The 18,265-nt window shown below is 39.3% G+C and overlaps 1 protein-coding gene across 1 annotated transcript; it reads right to left on the bottom strand.

Annotated features, from left to right (window-relative positions):
- Window positions 1–11,395: 11,395 nt before the first annotated feature.
- morf4l1 (mortality factor 4 like 1) lies at window positions 11,396–18,265 on the bottom strand. The gene is made up of 12 exons (XM_034879508.1): window positions 18,034–18,265; window positions 16,651–16,697; window positions 16,486–16,553; window positions 16,306–16,392; window positions 15,872–15,949; window positions 15,723–15,748; window positions 15,433–15,524; window positions 13,597–13,698; window positions 13,360–13,448; window positions 13,030–13,202; window positions 11,963–12,047; window positions 11,396–11,879 (listed from the first exon to the last, which is right to left on the bottom strand). The coding sequence occupies exons 1-12, from the start codon at window positions 18,071–18,073 to the stop codon at window positions 11,795–11,797; spliced, it is 972 nt and encodes a 323-aa protein (XP_034735399.1). The 5' UTR covers window positions 18,074–18,265; the 3' UTR covers window positions 11,396–11,794.

Genomic DNA, 18,265 nt, shown 5'->3' with positions numbered 1-18,265 from the left:
AACCATCATTTCCAAATGGGGCCATATATGGCCACTGACTTGTCTTGTTTGTGAATCCTCTCTGCAGACGATTACAGTTTTTGAACCAAGGGGATTCCAAGCTCACACCTGTTTTCTGAAACCTATTTTAAAAAAGTTGTGATGTTTGCATTCCTGGTGCTGAAGTGCTTATTTGGTTCAGTTCTCCATGCTTGGCTGAGAGTTGGGTGGAGGATTCACATGCAATGCTGTAAACACTGGCTGCTTCAAGCCCACTGACACTGATGCATTGCCTCCAAGGCTGCTATAAATCCTTTTACAACAAACTCCATAAAGCTCTTTGGTGCCTAAATATTTATGGTTGCCTGAGTTTCCCTTGAGGGTTGTTTTCTGTCAAAGTACCAACAGCACTAAGTCATGTGGAGCGACTCTAGACATCTTATCTGGAAGTCAGGGTAAAGGGCCTGGTGGTCTGGCCCTGTCCACCAGAAGAGGAACACACAGGGAGGAAGGGCCACTTATGAGTGTTTCCCCCTGCCTCACTTCTCCTCACCAACCTCCTCTGTTAGTGGAATCAATTGACCCGTCAAACAAACATACTGCTATGTGACCTCTGCTGAGCAGACAGACAAACAAACTTTTCCGTGTCAAAACCACCAGCCCCGCCGCTGTCAGGGACCACAATTCAGTCAATGTAGGACAAACATGCTGGAAATATCGATGGACAGAAGACAATAACGGACACGACTGGCTGTAACTGGACCTGGCTGCTGGATGACTCATGGATAGGGAGGTCAAATCGTGTTATCATTGCAGTACACACCATCACTGTGTGGATAAGAGATGGTTGGAAAGTAAATACAGGTGTGCGGACAGTGAATCTCATAGGCGGATGCCTTCCTGAAACGTGTCATTTCGCCCATCGCAGTGTTGCTGACAGCTGCTGAACAAGGTGTCTCCTTGAAACAAGTGTCTCTAAAAAAGCAGCAGCGGGCCTGATGAGTCCTCAAGCATCCTCCCAGTGCTGTGATTACTGACGTTTACCCTCTTTAATATGTGTAATTCCCATTTTCTCTGATTCATGAGTAAGAGCCCTCAGGGGGACCACGGTAAGTGGCAGTCTGCCAAAGCCTTCCTGTAGGAAAGGCTCTAAGTCACTTCTCCCTCAGCAGTTAGATACAGCGTGACAGTTACAAGTTGTCTCATTTTACCTTTATTATTGTTATTTGCATCTCAGAGCACTGATGATAGCTTGATTATACAATGCCTAATGTTATGTGCTTCACATGCAGGTGTGACACAATTATGACTGCATGTCTATAAAAAGGCACAGAAAAATAGGTAGATGATGTTTCACAAAACATTGGCTATAAATGTAAGACATGTTGCTACTAATCGCACGCCAGAGCCCATATAATGACCACTGCTTAGTGAAGCCAGCATGACTGTCCATAAAGGACACTAAGACAGGTATTTTCTTAGTCCATTTTCCAACACACTCTCATATAAAGATCTTAAAGATTTAATGCATTATGCTACAACATCACTGCCCAAATTTACATTTGTGAGGCTTGAAATGCAGAGAAGTGTTGATTCAACTGAATGTGCAAGAAAAACGCATGAATCATCAAATGAGATGTTGACTCTGTGACAATTTCCAAAGGGCTGTCTTTGCTGCAATGACCAGCATTATATTATCTGGCGTTCATGTTATTTTGTCCAAACCCCTATTGTACTTTAACTTTTGATGATCTTCAGGTGTAACCTGACCTGTTTCCAAGTCTCACACAGAAGTAGGCTAAACCTTGTTGACTGCAAAGTTGTACATACAAGCAAAGACAAACAGCTTGTTGTCAAAATGACATTTCCAGTTTCAGTTTAACAACTAACAGAAATTCAGAGACAAGTCAATATAATATTGGATTTCCCGCCACGTCCTGGCAGGAGGTACTCTTCATCTCCACCAGCAGAGACGATGCGAGACATAGTGGTTTCATTTAATGTCTAGTTAGTGTATTCTTTCATCTTTGGGTTACAGAGTGTGCTATAGAACAAACACAGAAGGCCCACTGTTGGAGAACAGTAACATGATGACAGACCCACCAAGAATGTTGCCCTGACCGCCATATGTAATGCAGCACCAGAGTTCCCTTATTAAGGAGTGAAATAATTTCCACCAAAGTGGTTGGTGGTGCTGACAGCTCAGATTAATGCTCTCTGTAAAACAGCCAGAATAACAACTGCTCCTGCACGCATCGTGAAAACCAGTATATGTTTGGCTGAGGGAAGCCTGCCAGCTCTACAAATTCATGCATATTTGGGTCTGTGAACATCTGCCAGCGCAAATAATTTATGCTGTTCTCTCAGTTAAGGGGCAATGAATCCCCTCTGAAAAGTTTTCTCCAACTTCTACAGTAAGTCTGCATCCCCCCCCTCCCCTGTCCCTGGTGTGAAGTGGTGCAGACACACGCTCCAACCACAGACCAGGCTGAATGAGGGATCCTGAGGCGTGTGGGAAAGTCCCAGGCACCACTTCAGTCGACCAAGAGCCAACTGTTTCCTGTCCCTCCTCAGGCCTCGGGGTTAGACACGCTGTCAAGGCCATATCCATAACATCCTCCATGCTGCAGCATGAATGGAGCCGTGCAATGGGTGGGATCTGCAACAGCAGCCCCAGACACAGAGCAGATATCTGCATGCACGCCTCACTGTTGGGGCCCTGTAGACGTGTTTCTCCACTGGAGCGGTGAATATCTTATGAGCCATCGGGAAGGTGGATCAAAACATTTGAGCTTGATGACACTACGGCACTTCCAAAAGCTCTGTTGTTGTGTTCCAACACAATGGTATCAAGTGAATTAACATCCGAGAGGAGTTGTATTGATATTCAAAACGCCACCACAAACAGATTGCACATTAATCATTAATTGATTCTTTGCCATTTCTGTTTGATCTACAGCACAAAGTTCTGGGCTAACTTAGCTTCGCTATGTGCCGCTCGGTGATGATAGACTATTTATGAGCATAGAGGGAACCTATCATTTTCCTCTAAAATTATAATAATACACCGCTCCCTGTTCCTGTAGTCAACACACCCCGTTGGACATGAAGCCAGCTCATACTCCATCATATCAGCTTGCAAATTAAATAACAACCGTCAAAATATTTTTGTCATTATACACCTGACAAATAATTATAGCTTATGAAAAGTACCTGGAAGTAAAAGAAAGTAGTAATTAAATAAAGGAACACTTTGCCCTTAGACTAAAACTGTTGAAATGATTGGGAGGAAAGCCCGGAAAAAACTCACATTAAATCTGCCAAATGTGTGTGTATGTAATGTGTGTATGAGGTGAGGCAAAAACTTGTCAAGAAATTCCCCTCCTCATTATTCCTCCCGTCTTCACCCTCTCAGCCCAGTCCAAACCGCTCTCCTCCAGCAGACTGGCAGGAGGTCAACATCAGGCCAATCCCTGGCAGCCCCAGATGGGAGCTGCTGTCAACAAGCAACAAGCATAGTTTGAACACTGAGGGCAAAGCTGTGGCACGCTGAGGTCAGGAGGAATCACTCAGGACTGACCAACAGCACAGTTGGAGGAGACGTAACTGTCATGGCTGAGGCCTCCTAATGAGATATCACCACAACATTCCTACAAATCTTAAGAATGCTGCTGCCTGTTCTGTTGTTGTTCATTTAGAAAACTGCTATTAAACTGGGTACTTTATTAATTGGCTTTTCATTCTAACTTTTGAATCCATAGTGCATTAGTAAACAGTATGTTGTTACCTTGTTAGCAATACAAATACAAAAGCATCATACACAAACTTATACACCTATTGCCAAAATGAATGCAGTCTAATACAACAGTCCTGCAATAAATCCCTTCATTAAGTTATAGTATTCTGTTTTTGTTAAATTTGTTTTAGAGAGGTGTTGATTCAACATAAAGTATATTTTAAAGGCTTTTTGTGTTGTACTGTAATGAGATCCGTTTCTTGTATTTAGTCTACCCTTTGATATACAGTAAATTGGATGATCATTAAACCGAACATTACAATTTTCACAAAGGTAGGATTTGTTGCTGTATTGGACTGAATTAGTTTAAATTCGGTGTACCTAATAAAAACAACTAGTAACTAAGTATAGCTTCTACTATCCTCTGCTCTCAACTCAACTACTAATTTCTCAGTTAAGTCTGCCCTCTGCAGGTTAAAACATGACTGTGTGCCTTAGTCAAATCCAATGTGGATCATTTTGTATCATGACGTTTTGTCATTAAAAGATAGAAACGAAAACATACTCAACCCGACGAAAAGAATGCTCTGCAACAACAGTCAAATCTCTCTTATACCTGTTGATGTTACTGAACTTGGAAACAGTAAAACAGGTTTTCCAACACCAACGTCTGTTCACATTGTCCCATCCAGAGGCCGATCCTTCCTGAGATGCAAGACTTCTTTTTTTTAGCCATGAGGCTGAAAAATCCTGGGAAGAGATGGCAAAGGTTAAATAACACCTCTGCCCTGAATCTGTGTTTTGAAGTGGGCTTTCAGAAAAAGTCTTCTAAAAAAATCTAAATTAACATAGAGACAAATCTACAGCGCAGAGGTGCAATCACTCAGGCGTGGATCAAAGCTGTGAGGGCACACAGGGGAATAGCAGATGAAAGAGCACATTAAGCTGTTTACTAAGGTGACATGAAAAGGCGTTTTAGCTCAGTATTCAGCCCCATAATGAGGAAGAGAGACAGAGGGTTATCCTATTAGGTATTCAGAGCTGGCAGTTCGCAGCCTTTTACATCCCTTCTCAACATCAAAAGAAAACTCAGTCTTCTGGCAAGGTGAAGTCTAATAATAGTGAGGTCCCTGAAGAATAAATTAACATTTAACTATTTCATTTGCAGGCTCAATTGCACTCTGTCATTAACTAGCTGAAGTAACACTGCACTTAATGGTGTGTATTTTGAGTCTATTGTGAGTCGAGGTTGGTTCCCAACCTAGGGGTTAGGGCCTCCTTAAGAGGTCATGCGATCAATTTGAGGGGTCTCCAAATGATTAACAGAGGTGGAAAGCAAGGCTGCGGCTAATGATTATTTTCTTAGTTTATTTATCTTTTGATTATTCTCTAGATTAATCAAGATTGTTTGGTCTATGAAATGTTGTAAAATTGTGTAAAATGTCACAGCGTTTAAAGCTTATCTCAAATGTCTTGTTTTGTCCACAACTCAAATATTTTAATTTACTACCATAAAGGAGTAAAGAAACTGGAAAATATATTTACATTTAAAGGTGCAATATGGAAGTAGATATTACTGCAGTACAAATTCAAAAAACTGGAGAGAGTTGTCTCCCCCGCTTATCTCACATAGCCACACATTACTTCATAGCACAGCGGAGGGACTTTAGCTAACTTTAGATAATGGCTATATTGACAGTCACAGAAGCCCGTGCTCACACAGAGCTCTGTACCCAAGTGACAGACACAGTTTTTCGGCTTAGAATTACGGTAGGAACCGTTAAAATAACACTATGTTGCCATCCTCACCACCTGACTTAACAAACTTTTTGGGCTTAGAATTACGGAAACAATCGCTAAACACACTGCAAACTCACGGTCCTCTCTTTCCGATTTACAGCCCCCCTCTTGGCCTAAAATAACTCACTGTTGTCGGCCACAGCCGCTAAATAGGCTACACGTTGTAAACAGCCGTGGCCCGCTTGCCCGGTCCTCCAGTAACGTTAGCAGGGTTAGCATGGCGGCGTTAGCCGTTCTCAGACCACTTTACAGGTTGTCTCAATTTGTTTTTGCGAGTAACTCAGGTAGGTGTAGCTATATATAATTCAATGTGAATATACACAAATGTTGAAATGAATTAAGATGTCCGTCCGTTGTAGCCGTGATAAATATGCATCATAAATATGCTTACCTGTTCAGAAGAAGGTTAGCCAACTCTGCATCCTTTTGGGCTCTAAGCTGTCTCCATCTTCCAAATGATTCTCCAATATTTACCCAGAAACATGCAGTTTTGTTTTAGGTTGGGTAGAAGTTGGTGATCCGGGTCTTTTCCACAACCCCTACCAGATGGTCCAAATATTGATTTGCTCCTTTTGGTTTATGACCAAATATGTGCAAAACTAGTGTTAAATAGTTTAATTATCAAATTTCAACATGCTAAACTGACAATTTTCACTGCTAATTATCAACATTATAGCATATTATCATAGTATTAAGTTTAAAGTAACTCTGTGTCAAACTACAGCCTTACAGAACTGCCACCATGGCTTTAAATCTTTTAGTTTTTAAAATACTGGAGAAAATGTTGAAATAAAACACTGAAAAAAAACTGTATGCTTGAAGAGGACATAACTGTAGACAACACATGAAGAGAGGTTTCAAGTAGACATTGGCTTTGTTTTAACAGGTCAAGTTAAAAAGAGTTAGGATCCACTCCAATCCCACTGATGGAAAACAGAAAACACATGAACTTCTCTAAAAAGGTACCAAATCTGTTTGCTTACAGATCTACAAATTCTTACTAGTCCTTTGATTCTGCTTTATTAGTAAATTCCGTTGTCAGATCATAAAACTCAAATTAAATAAGAAAGATACAAAAATAAGCAGCTTCTTCTCAATTACAATCTTAATCAGAATAAAATGACCACAGTCTGGGGCAGAGGTGAGGAAGAAAGGGAATAGTAGTAATACCACAGTGTGAAAATACACTACTACAAGTAAAGTCTCCAAATTATGTGGTCTCAACTTCTTGAATTTGAATCCCAGGGATAAATAATTTAAAAAAAGAAGGTAGATGTGGGTTTACTAACACCGTCAAATTATTTTTATGGATGAACTCATTACATATTAAAGTGACTGATTATCATAAAGGATAGTGTCACTCATTCTTTGTCAAATTAGAAAAATAACAACTAATAAGTACAAAAATTGCCCCTTAAATGGGGTGGAGTAAAAGTATAAAGAAGCAAACAATGTAAATATAAATTTACTACCAGTTAATTTCCACCACTGTTCCTGTTTCAGCAGAGAGCATGACTCATCACACATGATAAACCAGAGTGAAAATCTAGCGAAGGCCCCAACATGCTCTGAAGCCTCCATGATTCTTAGTTTCCCACTGAGTTGAGATCTTGTACACAAAACCACTACTACGCTGCATTGAAAACAGATGGATCATACAGTACCTCCCCTTTATTTGGACTGCTCTCTGTTATTGGAAAGAATTTCAGTAAGAATTACCAAATCTGGCCGCCATTCAGGAAAACAAATGGACACAGATGTAGTTTTCCATTTTACAGGCTGTTTATGTCTTGCAAATTCCTTCTCCAGAAGAGCGGGGTATGTTCTTTCATGTTTTAATGGTTCAGAGTGACCGCAGCCCTTTGTGGCAAATGCACATTTCCATTACTAATGACATACAGTCACACAAGGCTCTGGCAGCAGCGTGCTATTGAGGCTGCGTGCCCACTGTGTAATTAGTCTCCCACTAACTCCTAGTCTGGGGAAACATTCACAACCACATTAAACACTGACGGTTTTTCACCTCAGAGAGTCTGAAACAGATGGATACGCTCTGAAGCAATCATATAGAGCACAAATGGCTTTCATTAGGCAGTTAAACTGATAACATTAGTTGTCTCAGGGGGATCTCAGCGGTCCCTGCAGGAGTTTGTCTTGAATTGAAAGCCTCTAAAGGACCGAGACACATTGGATGACAATCTTTTTAATTGTTTTGACTTGTCTTTTATGTGTTCCTGTTAGAAGAAACAAATCTCTGGAAAAAAATAACAATCCAGGAGTCCAAAATGTCAGATCCCCTCAGAGAACTAACAGAGATGCACAAAGATATTTCACTTTAAACACGGACATTTATAGTTTTTATTCTTTCCAACTGTATGTATCTAGTATCTAGATATTTATATTTTTCTGGGTTTTTTTGACGCTGTATTTCATACAGGCATTCAAGCATTTATTTATTTTAATTCATATAAATCATAACTCGACAAATGTTTCAGTGCTGTGTTCTTTTTTAAACTTTGAACTTTGCACGTAATTTCGTACTACAGTGTACTGTAGTATGGCAATAAAGAAATCTGGAATCTTGAATTGAAAGTGTGTGGCTTTGTAGTTCTGTGCAATCCTGACATCTGGAGGCTCTCACACAATATTACACCAAATCAAATTAACCAAAAGAAATTCAGTTGTGGAAGAAGTATAAAGCTATTTTGCTGAAAACAACTAAAATGTATGTTTCTAGATCAGTGCATCAAATGACTGTGAGAACCTAAGAATATGGAAGAAGTTCGCTCGTAGTATTGAACCTACAGAGAATTATCACCTGAATCTGCAGCTACCCTCGGCTTTACAGAGCTTTAAGGGAGTTTCTGCTCATTGCTTAGAGTCTGGCCCGCAACAAGACTGTTTTGATTAATTCTCACCGCTCTCATAGTTGTTTTCGGCCATAGCAGGCATTCAGTGAAAAAGCTCTAGAAACATACACTACCAGCTCGGCACCAACATCAGACAGACAGCATTTAGCAGCTAAAAAGCCAGACATTTCCCTCAGGAGTTGGTGGAGACTAAAAACAGAGCTTAAAGAGAGTGAGTATTGGACGTAACACAATTTCAAATGAAAGGAATGCCCCCAAGTGGCCAATACAACATTACAACAAACCAAAAAGAAAATCAGGTATTACAGGTTAAAGCTTTGCCATTTTGGTTGTTAAAGGGTTATAGACATAGACTGTTTTATGGTTATAGTGGTTGTGTACCAGTATCTTGGTCTGACAAGTTTCAGCAGAGAGTCAAGGAAGATACTGGTCCGAACGGGTCGGGTATGAACCAAGAAGTAGCCTAGCTTATTCAGAACATGGCTAACTGCCAGTAATATGGCATTTGTCATTTTTACACTTCAATTTTCTCATTAAAAACAATATATAATGGGTTTAGATTTTGAGCGTTAGGACGTGCAGGTAGGTGGATATTGTTACCTTTGGAGAGACAGGCTAACGCTGTAGTTAAGTGGTCCTTGAGGGTGTTTGAGGGGGGGCCCCAGCAACAAAAGTTTTCACTATAGTTCCACACGATGACAAAATGTGTGACTTTTTGGGTCATGGGTTTCATACACTTTCTATAATAAAACATCAAAAAGCAAAACTCCTATCAGGTGGGGGACCCGTTAGACAAAAATCTTATCAAATGGTGGGCTAATAAATTTAGGGGCCCTTCAGTAGGAAAAGTTTGAGAACCACAGGGCTTACTTTAAACTAACACAAAAGACCAAAACCTTATTTTCTCTAATATCTAAAACAGAACCATACATAGATGCTAAAATATTCTCTTAAATCCTATGATCACCCCCAAAAGGGCAATGAACTAAAGACATGTCTGATCTCTGATTCAAGCAGTTCCTGCAGTGTGTCTTTTGGTTGGCAGACCGGATCAGACGAATGTGGGGGGAAACCTGCTGAAACCATCACTCCGACTTGAACCAGCCTCATTAGCCGTGACTGTATCATGCATGTGTCTCTCTCATCAATGGAGTAATGACAGCATGAAGGCTCTGTGTCACCAGGGTCACATGAAAGCCCTCACACCAGAGGAAGGCCTCATGGTGACCCTGCCTCCAACGCAGAGTGTAAAGTGTTAATCGCAGCAGTAAATGGAGCCAAGAAAGGAGCAGGCACTGAGGTGTTTCCCTGAACGGATCAGCAGAGGAGTCTTGTGTGCATGTCAGTCTTTCTGATGTGCTGTTAAAAGCCATCAGGGCGCTGTGATCTGAGAGCACACTCCAGTGAAAGCGCATATGGTGCTGGTTAAAGCTTTGGGGAAATTGGATTAGAGAAATTCTTCTTGAAATGGTCTGAATTGTTTTGCCGTAACAACTGCGAGCAGCTGACACGGACAACCTCACAAATTGGTCTGAAACTATTATATGCTTCTCTTTTTCATTTCAAGAAAGTCACAATTGTGGAAAAGGGGAGGCTGTGGCCTGGTATCAATAGCCTATTACATTTCTTTTCTCAAAAAACACTCAGCCTTCCATGCTTCCATCAGCGGGATTTTCTTCCACCACCGCAGCACTGTTTTGTTAACTTCACACGACATCCATCTCAGCCAATAAAAAGGAAAAAGCTCAAACAGGTGTCTATCTCAGCGTTCGATCACATTCACCACTTTGCTCGAAATGATTTAATAAGTGGAGTAAAAAAAAGCTTTGAGGCAGATCTATGGTATAGACCAAAAAAACATTTCTTTTAAGTGATTAAATTAAGAGCACATGTCCAATTCATAGTAAGTGATCAGTTTAATGTAATTTTTTTTCAAAACAAGAAGGAATCTTGGCTTCAGTCACAAAGCCACAGTTGGCTGGAATAAAGCAGGCTGGAGTCAACGTTTGGCTACTCAAACATCCCACGTTAACTTAACAAAGGAGACAGAGCGGGGACATAAGCAGACACTCAAGTCTTGCTTTGCCGGACCTTCCTCCACAGCGCTGCGGAGGAAGGTCTGGTTAGTCCACACATAAGAATAAAACTTCTTTAAATCAATCACAATTGTCATGGGCCGCTGCAAAATAACCTTGGGAAAGAACTTGTTTGGGTGGAACGTGTATGTTAAAGTGAGTCATGCAACAGAAAAGTGTGGACAAATAGTGTAACTAGTGGTCTGGATTCACCCAGCAGAGATCCGAGGAGCAGAGTTATTTGCTGCAGTTCATCCCCTCTTCAATTCCTGTCTTTTTCCCTATTAAAAGGCAATTATTACAGTTTAACCATTTAATGGCCATTCATCAAATTATGGATCTCAAAATGTCATTTATCACACTTTAGGTTTAAAAAGTGAATGTTTATCCTAAACAGATGTTAAAAATGTGTTTTTTAATAAATATAAATATATATGAGCATTTATTGGAATATTGCATTTTAACATTTGACAATTTAACCCTATTTGCCTTTTCAGTGATCCTTATATTTTATTTTCAAATAGAATGAATGCAAAAGCAAGCATGCAATAAGCAGTAAGCATTTTGTTATGGTTAAGTAATGGTTCAAATTGATATCAGTTCCTCCTTGTATGTAAAATTACTACGAAATATATGCAGCCTTCATTTTTGCAGATTCAGAGTGAAGAATTTCAAATAATTTACTGTTTCTCAAAGTACTAAACAAAAACAGCTCCTCTCTGAAACATCTGGCTTTTCAGGCAAAATGAATTTGTCTTAATCCCCTCTGGTACATTGTTTTTTCTCCATGAATTATTTTCATAAACAAGAGATCATTTAAGACACGAAAACGAAACGCCAATTTACTAAAGATAAACGGTAAATGAAGAGGGGAATAAATTCTGCCTTGACCTAACTATCTTAAACTAGCAAATCAAAGATGGACCAACAACTTCAGAATGAGACTTTTATTAGAAAATGATGATAGCCTACAAGACAAATTTAGCCAGCATCTAAACCAAGACAGGAAACAAACAAAAAATAATCATGATACAATTCCTTTTCAAAAGATCTTGGTAAATCTCCGGACAAAACAAGTATCGTAGAAACTAAAAAGTGGTACTGAAAAACATACCAATACAGGAAGAGTGTACTCAGCAGCTTTCCACATGAAAGAAAATGAGTTTGTCCAGGGATTAGTGTGACATCTTGCTCGGATTCTTCCTTAATAAATCAACAGATCTCGCACAATCCGTTCTCTGAAGGCCTTTTGTGAAATCCCATCCTTTCAACAGATAAGAATGTTGTCTCCAAACTTCAACATACAAAGGCTTTAGATCCTGAAATGAAAAACCTTAAACTGCCTTGCGGTGGTACTCTGGAGGGGCAACTTCATAGTCACTTGCATTGAAGAGCGATGCAGAGTTCTTTACAAGATACCTGGAATGGAGTTACATTTTACTCATTTCTGCTGCAGATTAATCAATACAAGCCTTACTAATACCAGTTTTGTGAATACTCACTTTAGGAAGTCTTGTAGATAACTGAGCAGCAGTGCAAGGCTCTTCTCATCCAGGGGAGTGTACGCCAGCATCGCTCCAATTCTCACTTTGAAAACCAAACAAAGACAGAATTTAACACACCACATTGTCTCTAACCTCGCCTTCATTCCTAATATTTTCAATATCATACTGATCCTCTAGGAGGTCATTTAAGTGATTAAAAAAAGTACAGGTTATGGTGGTAGATAGAGATGAATACTGTGTACAAAAAGAAACAACTTGCACTGTTATTTATGGGTATTATGGGTGCTGATTTTTTTACAAGAAAGTATTTTTTTTACTGTTTTTAATTGTACAAGAGGATAATATAAATCGGTTCACATAAGTTGACATAAATTCTGAAATAGCGGACAGGGGCCTTTTTATTGACCTCAACTGCAGCAAGTACCAGACATCATTTTAAAAAATATCAGTTTGTTTATTTATCAAACAGATATTTAATGATAAGTCATATTTTAGTATTTACATTTTTGGTCAGCTCTTGTTTGCATCTTTACATTCTTATACTAACACACATACAGCCACTGAAAAAAAAAAAAAAATACTTAAATAAATCCAGAACAAGTGTTAGAAATGATGTTGTTGGAATTATTAAATTAAATGTACATTATTCTTAGCAAGCATGCACATTTTATGAAAAGGAGTGCCTGCCAGAATGAATTATTGAAGGCCATAAAGGGCTGGGAGCGTAGGCTGGGACTGGACCGCTTGTGTGACAAATTGATAAATGTTGGCAGCAGTCCAAGGATGGATTTATTATTATGGCTTTGTTTTTAAGATATGATTCTAGTATAATTTCTATTTTTAGCTGCCTTTATTGCACACCATTTCCCATGAGACTTAGGCGGGCTAAATGTTGTGGCTCAACAGATGAGGTGATTTATTAGAAACCTAATATTGCTAATTCTACTTTGACTGGGATTACTTCTACAGTCAGATTGGTGCAGATGTTTTAAGTACCAACGCATTAAAGTAGCACCCTTCCCTATGACAAATACTTCAGAGTAGTGTTGATCAGGCGTTATTACCAAAGAGTCTGAGTAGGTGAGGGGCACCGTAGATTTGAGACATAGATGTATCTGGATGGTTGGCCAGGATGTCTGCGTACTGCGGCCTCTCAAATTTGTAGAGTAGTTGTGTCCCCAGCATGACACTGAAATATTCCCGGATCCCAGCGACCACCTCGTTCACAGCGAACTCCCTGCGCAGTTGAGGAAATCAAGTTATATCTCTCGGACACACAGAGCGAACAAGCGAGTCATGTTTTTGCACCGCCTGTGTGATCCACCACAGCTTAGGAACGTGTGAAATCTAAAACCATCACACAGAAAATGACAAGCGGCGATGTGTGTTTTTACTTGCTGTCAGAGTTTCCTCTTGATTTCTTGTAGTTTGCATAATCTTCAAGGACTGCATCCACGTTCTTTTTGGCAGGCAGGTGGAAAAGCTGAAGGCATAAAACAAAAGGAAAAAAAGAAACATGCAGATAAATTACTATGTAAATGTTACAATGTAAATGTGTACGATAATATTAACTAATGAAATGGTGTGAATCAAAAAATAATAAAAAAAGAGTTGATTTTAGGGTTAATTACCTGTTTTTGCCGTGTAATCAGGTCCCAGTCGTCCACAAGCCATGGTTTCAGCTCCTCGGGGATTTTTACTTTAACCTCCACTCGATTTATGAAGGTCTCCTCCTGAGCAGACAGGAACACATTTAAGAAATAAGCCATGAGGAGTCTTTTTAGCGCAATGTTTACACGGTTAGAGTCATCGAACCTCCAAAACATCTGAATCAGTATTTTTGAATGTTCCCACTATAAATCTGCAACTACTATAATTCTTACTTACAGTGGATATAAAAAGTCTACACACCGCTGTAAAAAATGCCAGGTTTTTGGGATGTAAAAAATGAGACAAAGATAAATCATGTGAGAACTTTTTCCATCTTTAATGTGACCTATAACGTGAACAATTCAATTGAAAAACACACTAAAATCTTTAAGGGGGAAAAATAAAAACTTACAATAATGCACCTCCTTAAACTAATACTGTGCTGAAGTACCTTTTGATTTTTATTACAGTCTTTTTAGGTAGGAGTCTATCAGCATGGAACATCTTGACGTGGCAATATTTGTTCACTCTTCTTTGCAAAAGTGCTCCAAATGTGTCATATTGCGAGGAAATGTCATATGCAGAGCCCTCTTAAGATCCCCCCCCACAGATGCTCAATTGGATCAGGTCTGGGCTTTGGGTCGTTGTCATGCTGAAAGGTGAACTTCCCCTTCATCTTCAGCTTTCTAACAGAAGCCAGAAGGTTTTTTGCCAAAATTGCCTGCTATTTGGAACTGTTCATAGTTCCCTCCACCCTGACTAAGGCCCCGGTTCCATTTGAAGAAAAACAGCCTCAAAGCATGATGCCGCCAGCACCATGCTTCACTGTGGGTATGGTGTTCTTTGGGTGATGTGCAGTGTTGTTTTTGCCCCAAACATATCTTTTGGAATTATGGCCAAAAAGTTCAGCCTTGGTTTCATCAGACCATTACACATTTTCCCACATGCTTTTGGGAGACTTCAGCCGGGCTTGGATGTTTTTCTTTGTAAGAAAAGGCTTCTGTCTTGCCATCCTACCCCAGCAGATTGTTGTCATGTGTGGCACACAGCCAGTACTTGCCAGTACTTGCCAGAAATTCCTGCAGCTCCTTTAATGTTGCTGAAGGCCTCTTGGAAGCCTCCCTGAGCAGTTTGCTTCTCGTCTTTTTATCAATCTTGGAGGGACGTCCAGTTCATGGTAATGCCTCTCCCATGTTTTCTCTACCTGATGATGACTGTCTTCACTGTGTTCCATGGTATGTTTAATGCTTCGGAAATTATTTTGTACCCTTCTCCTGACTGTTATCTTTCAACAATGAGATCCCTCTGATGGTTTGGAAGCTCTCTGCGGACCATGCCGTCTGCTCTGAGATGCAACTAAGAAAATGTCAGGAAAATCCTCCTGGAACAGCTGTGCTTTATTTGTGATTAATCAGAGTCCCTTTAAATGATGGCAGGTGTGTAATGACGTCTATTTAACATGAGTTTGAATGTGATGGGTTATTTCTGAATACAGCCACATCTCCAGTTATAGTGTGCACACTTATGCAACCAAGTTATTGTAAGGTTTTTTATTTTTCAACCTCAAGAGTTCAGTTTGTTTTTCAATTGAATTGTTCACATTATAGGTCACATTAAAAGTGGATAAAGTTCTGACATGATTTATCTTTGTCTAATTTTTTTACATCACAAAAACCTGGCATATTAACAGGGGTTTGTAGACCTTTTAGATCCACTGTAGTCACTTTCAGTGCAGCTTAGTTATATTTGACGTTAATCAGCAACCAACCAGAACAAAAATATATTACTAATAGCAACTTAGTAAATCATGAACTTACACTTTCAACAGTTGGGTCGACGCGTGCCCTCTTCTTTCGTGGAGGGTGGGTCGGGTCTCCTCCTGAACTAGTGCCTTCTCCTGCACCAGGAACTGCACAACCAGAAAAATGCTTAAATGTTATTTCATTCTTTTTAAGAATACATGCCAAAGTTATTGTGATGCCCTTTGATGCCCCTTAATGTAATTATGTGTGTATTTTCTTGGTAGTTTCCAGTTTCTTTTGTAATGATGCCGGAAACACGGCTAACACATCTACACTTATGTAGATTTGCAACATGATATACTTACTCTTTTGTTTGTTCTTTTTGGTTTTCCTACAACAACAACAAAAAGGAAAGATTTTAAAATACTAAAACGAATCATTAACCCCTCTAAACCTGTTCAGCAGGAGACATCACAGCAGGTCAAAGGGAGGATAACTAACGACTTAAACTCACACTTCATTTTTCTGCGGTGCAGGAGGTATCTTCTTATTCGGCGCAGCACCCCTCATTCTTCCCTCTACATAATGGTCTCTAAATTAGGAAAACAAAACAATTACTTGAAAATACATCATTCATATCAAAGTCAGTCTATTTTCAGGAGATTTTATGACGGACGACAGTTGGTATTTTTGTAAACCTCATCAGTATTTTTCTGTGTTTCGGCAGTGCCATCAACGCATCGAGACTTAACGCATTGTCCTGTGTGTCCCACGTCAAGTCTTATATACACTATTCACCACATAGAACATTTTCTACTAAAATTAGATACAACTTTTTGTTCATTTGCTCTCTCCTTGGAGATAAAAAAAAAAAAACTCATTATAGTGGCATTTGTAAACAATAAAGTTGGTAAGAAACTACCATAAAAAAAGAGAAATTAGACTTACTGATTTGCCCTCTGAAGCTCTTTCTGTTTCTGCAGATTACTGTCCACATACTTCAGCACTCTGCTTTCAGGAACCCATTCGTCCCAACTGGAAGATAAAACGCCAAGAAAGAAATCAAGCACATGGGAAATCTTGACTGCAGAACGCTTAAATACTTGATTTATTTAAACCAAAACTTACTTCTTATTCCAACCACTGTAATGAATAAAGTATTTGATTTGTTTGTCCTTGATGTTTATCTTAACACACTGCAGAGAGAGACACAATTCATTGTCAAAAAATGTTTTCGTCAAGAGACACAGGGGAGGATCACATGATCAGTGAAACGGGCTATCTAATGCCTACCTTAGCTTCGTAGAGCAATGGCCCATGAAAACACAGCACTCTTTCACCTGAACAGAGTGTTGGTCAATTAAAATCAGCATGAGAGCAGTCCAAGTAAAACACGATGCAATTGTTACGCTGACTAAACTACTTGCAAAAACACGAACAATAGTTACACCTTAAAATTTAATTCCTTAACGTGCGGTCTCTTTCTGATGTTTGAGAAACAATCATTACATAAATGTTTAAAAGTTCATTTTAGCCACACATAGACTCAGATCACATTAAACAAAAGAGAGTCAGACTAGAGTCAAGAGTTCACTAGTAGAACTTTAGAAAGGCTTGACTACAGTGTGCGCCACATAAGCTAAAAAATATGAAATAAATACATATAATGGTATTGTAATGTTTGTTTTATTTTTGTTTAATGGATTTCATTAAATTGATATAAAAAAAATAGTTAAGGAACCGGAATCAAATTTGCGGTGAGGAACATTTTAGAAGATATCCAGCCCTAGTTTAAGAACTTGTAGCACATTGCATTAAGTTAATTTACAACGATTTCATTTGAGACAGTTGTAATTATTATTATTATTATTATTATTATTATAATAACACATGCATATTAAAACATCAAATTAGAATATCTCAGCTCATGTGCAACGTTTTAAATAAGTAACTTGGTAATGACTTGTAATGTATTTACTGTTGATCGCCAACTAAACTCACACAGCTATAGAAACATGATTCACATATTTCTGTTTACAGTTAAACTCAGTAATTAACCAATACATATGATATTTACTATACTTAATTAATTACAGAATGTATTAATTATTTACTTAAATAATAAACTCATTACAGATGTTTTTTAAATTTCTTGAGTAAACCTGATTTGCTACACCAACAAAGACCACTGGAGAACATTCACAATCCACGATGCACTGATCATATGTTAGAGAGAGAGAGCTGCATAAACCCCTGACAACCTGACAATAACAGTCAGCCAGCCAGCCAGCAGGCCAGCCGGCCAGCTAACACTCAGCTAACACTTCACTGTGTGAACAGAGAGGTGGGCGGTGAAATCAATAGGGCGCTAACACTGCATGAATGGAGCTACTGCTTTTAGATAGCTAGAAACAACATCGCTGAAATAAAAACCATGGATTTTGCCGGATTACGCTACCGTAATTGTTACACTCCGTATAACGTTACGTAAGAAAAGACAGTGTATAACTAACGCGGCAAGTAAAAAAGCAATACTTGTTTTTGTGCCACAACAATGAAGGCTAACAACGCTAGCGGTTCGGTGGCGGCAGTGTTAAAGCTAGCTAACATTTCGGACCTTTCCGACACTGACCGACACCATAAATCTATCTGAAATGAGAACTGACAACTTGTTACCTTCTTGAAATTTAGGTTTCGGGTCCTGTTTCGGCGCCATTCACGGATTAAACTATCAAAATATGGGAAAAATTGCTCGCTCCCATTCCAGTCTGAAACGGCGCCGCTCTCTAAAAACGTCATAACCAACGCGATGATGCATTAATACCGCGGCAAAAGCCAAAGAGCTCTCTCTTCTTCTTTGAGTTTCAATGGCAGCTTGAATCCATCCTTAAAGTTGCACTACTGCCAC

The sequence above is a fragment of the Etheostoma cragini genome, chromosome 8 (assembly GCF_013103735.1).
Source record: "Etheostoma cragini isolate CJK2018 chromosome 8, CSU_Ecrag_1.0, whole genome shotgun sequence".
NCBI classification, from domain to species: domain Eukaryota; kingdom Metazoa; phylum Chordata; class Actinopteri; order Perciformes; family Percidae; genus Etheostoma; species Etheostoma cragini.
Note: the sequence above shows the minus strand (reverse complement) of the source record. Positions and strands in the feature narration are given on the sequence as shown.

Excerpts from the sequence above, each read along its gene's own strand:
- morf4l1 (XM_034879508.1), bottom strand. The coding sequence starts at position 18,073 with ATGGCGCCGAAACAGGACCCGAAACCTAAATTTCAAGAAG. Across the intron at positions 16,698-18,033 it reads GAAACCTAAATTTCAAGAAG|GTGAAAGAGTGCTGTGTTTT; the intron begins GTAACAAGTTGT and ends CACTCTGTTCAG. Across the intron at positions 13,203-13,359 it reads AGAGGAAACTCTGACAGCAA|GGAGTTCGCTGTGAACGAGG; the intron begins GTAAAAACACAC and ends TCAACTGCGCAG.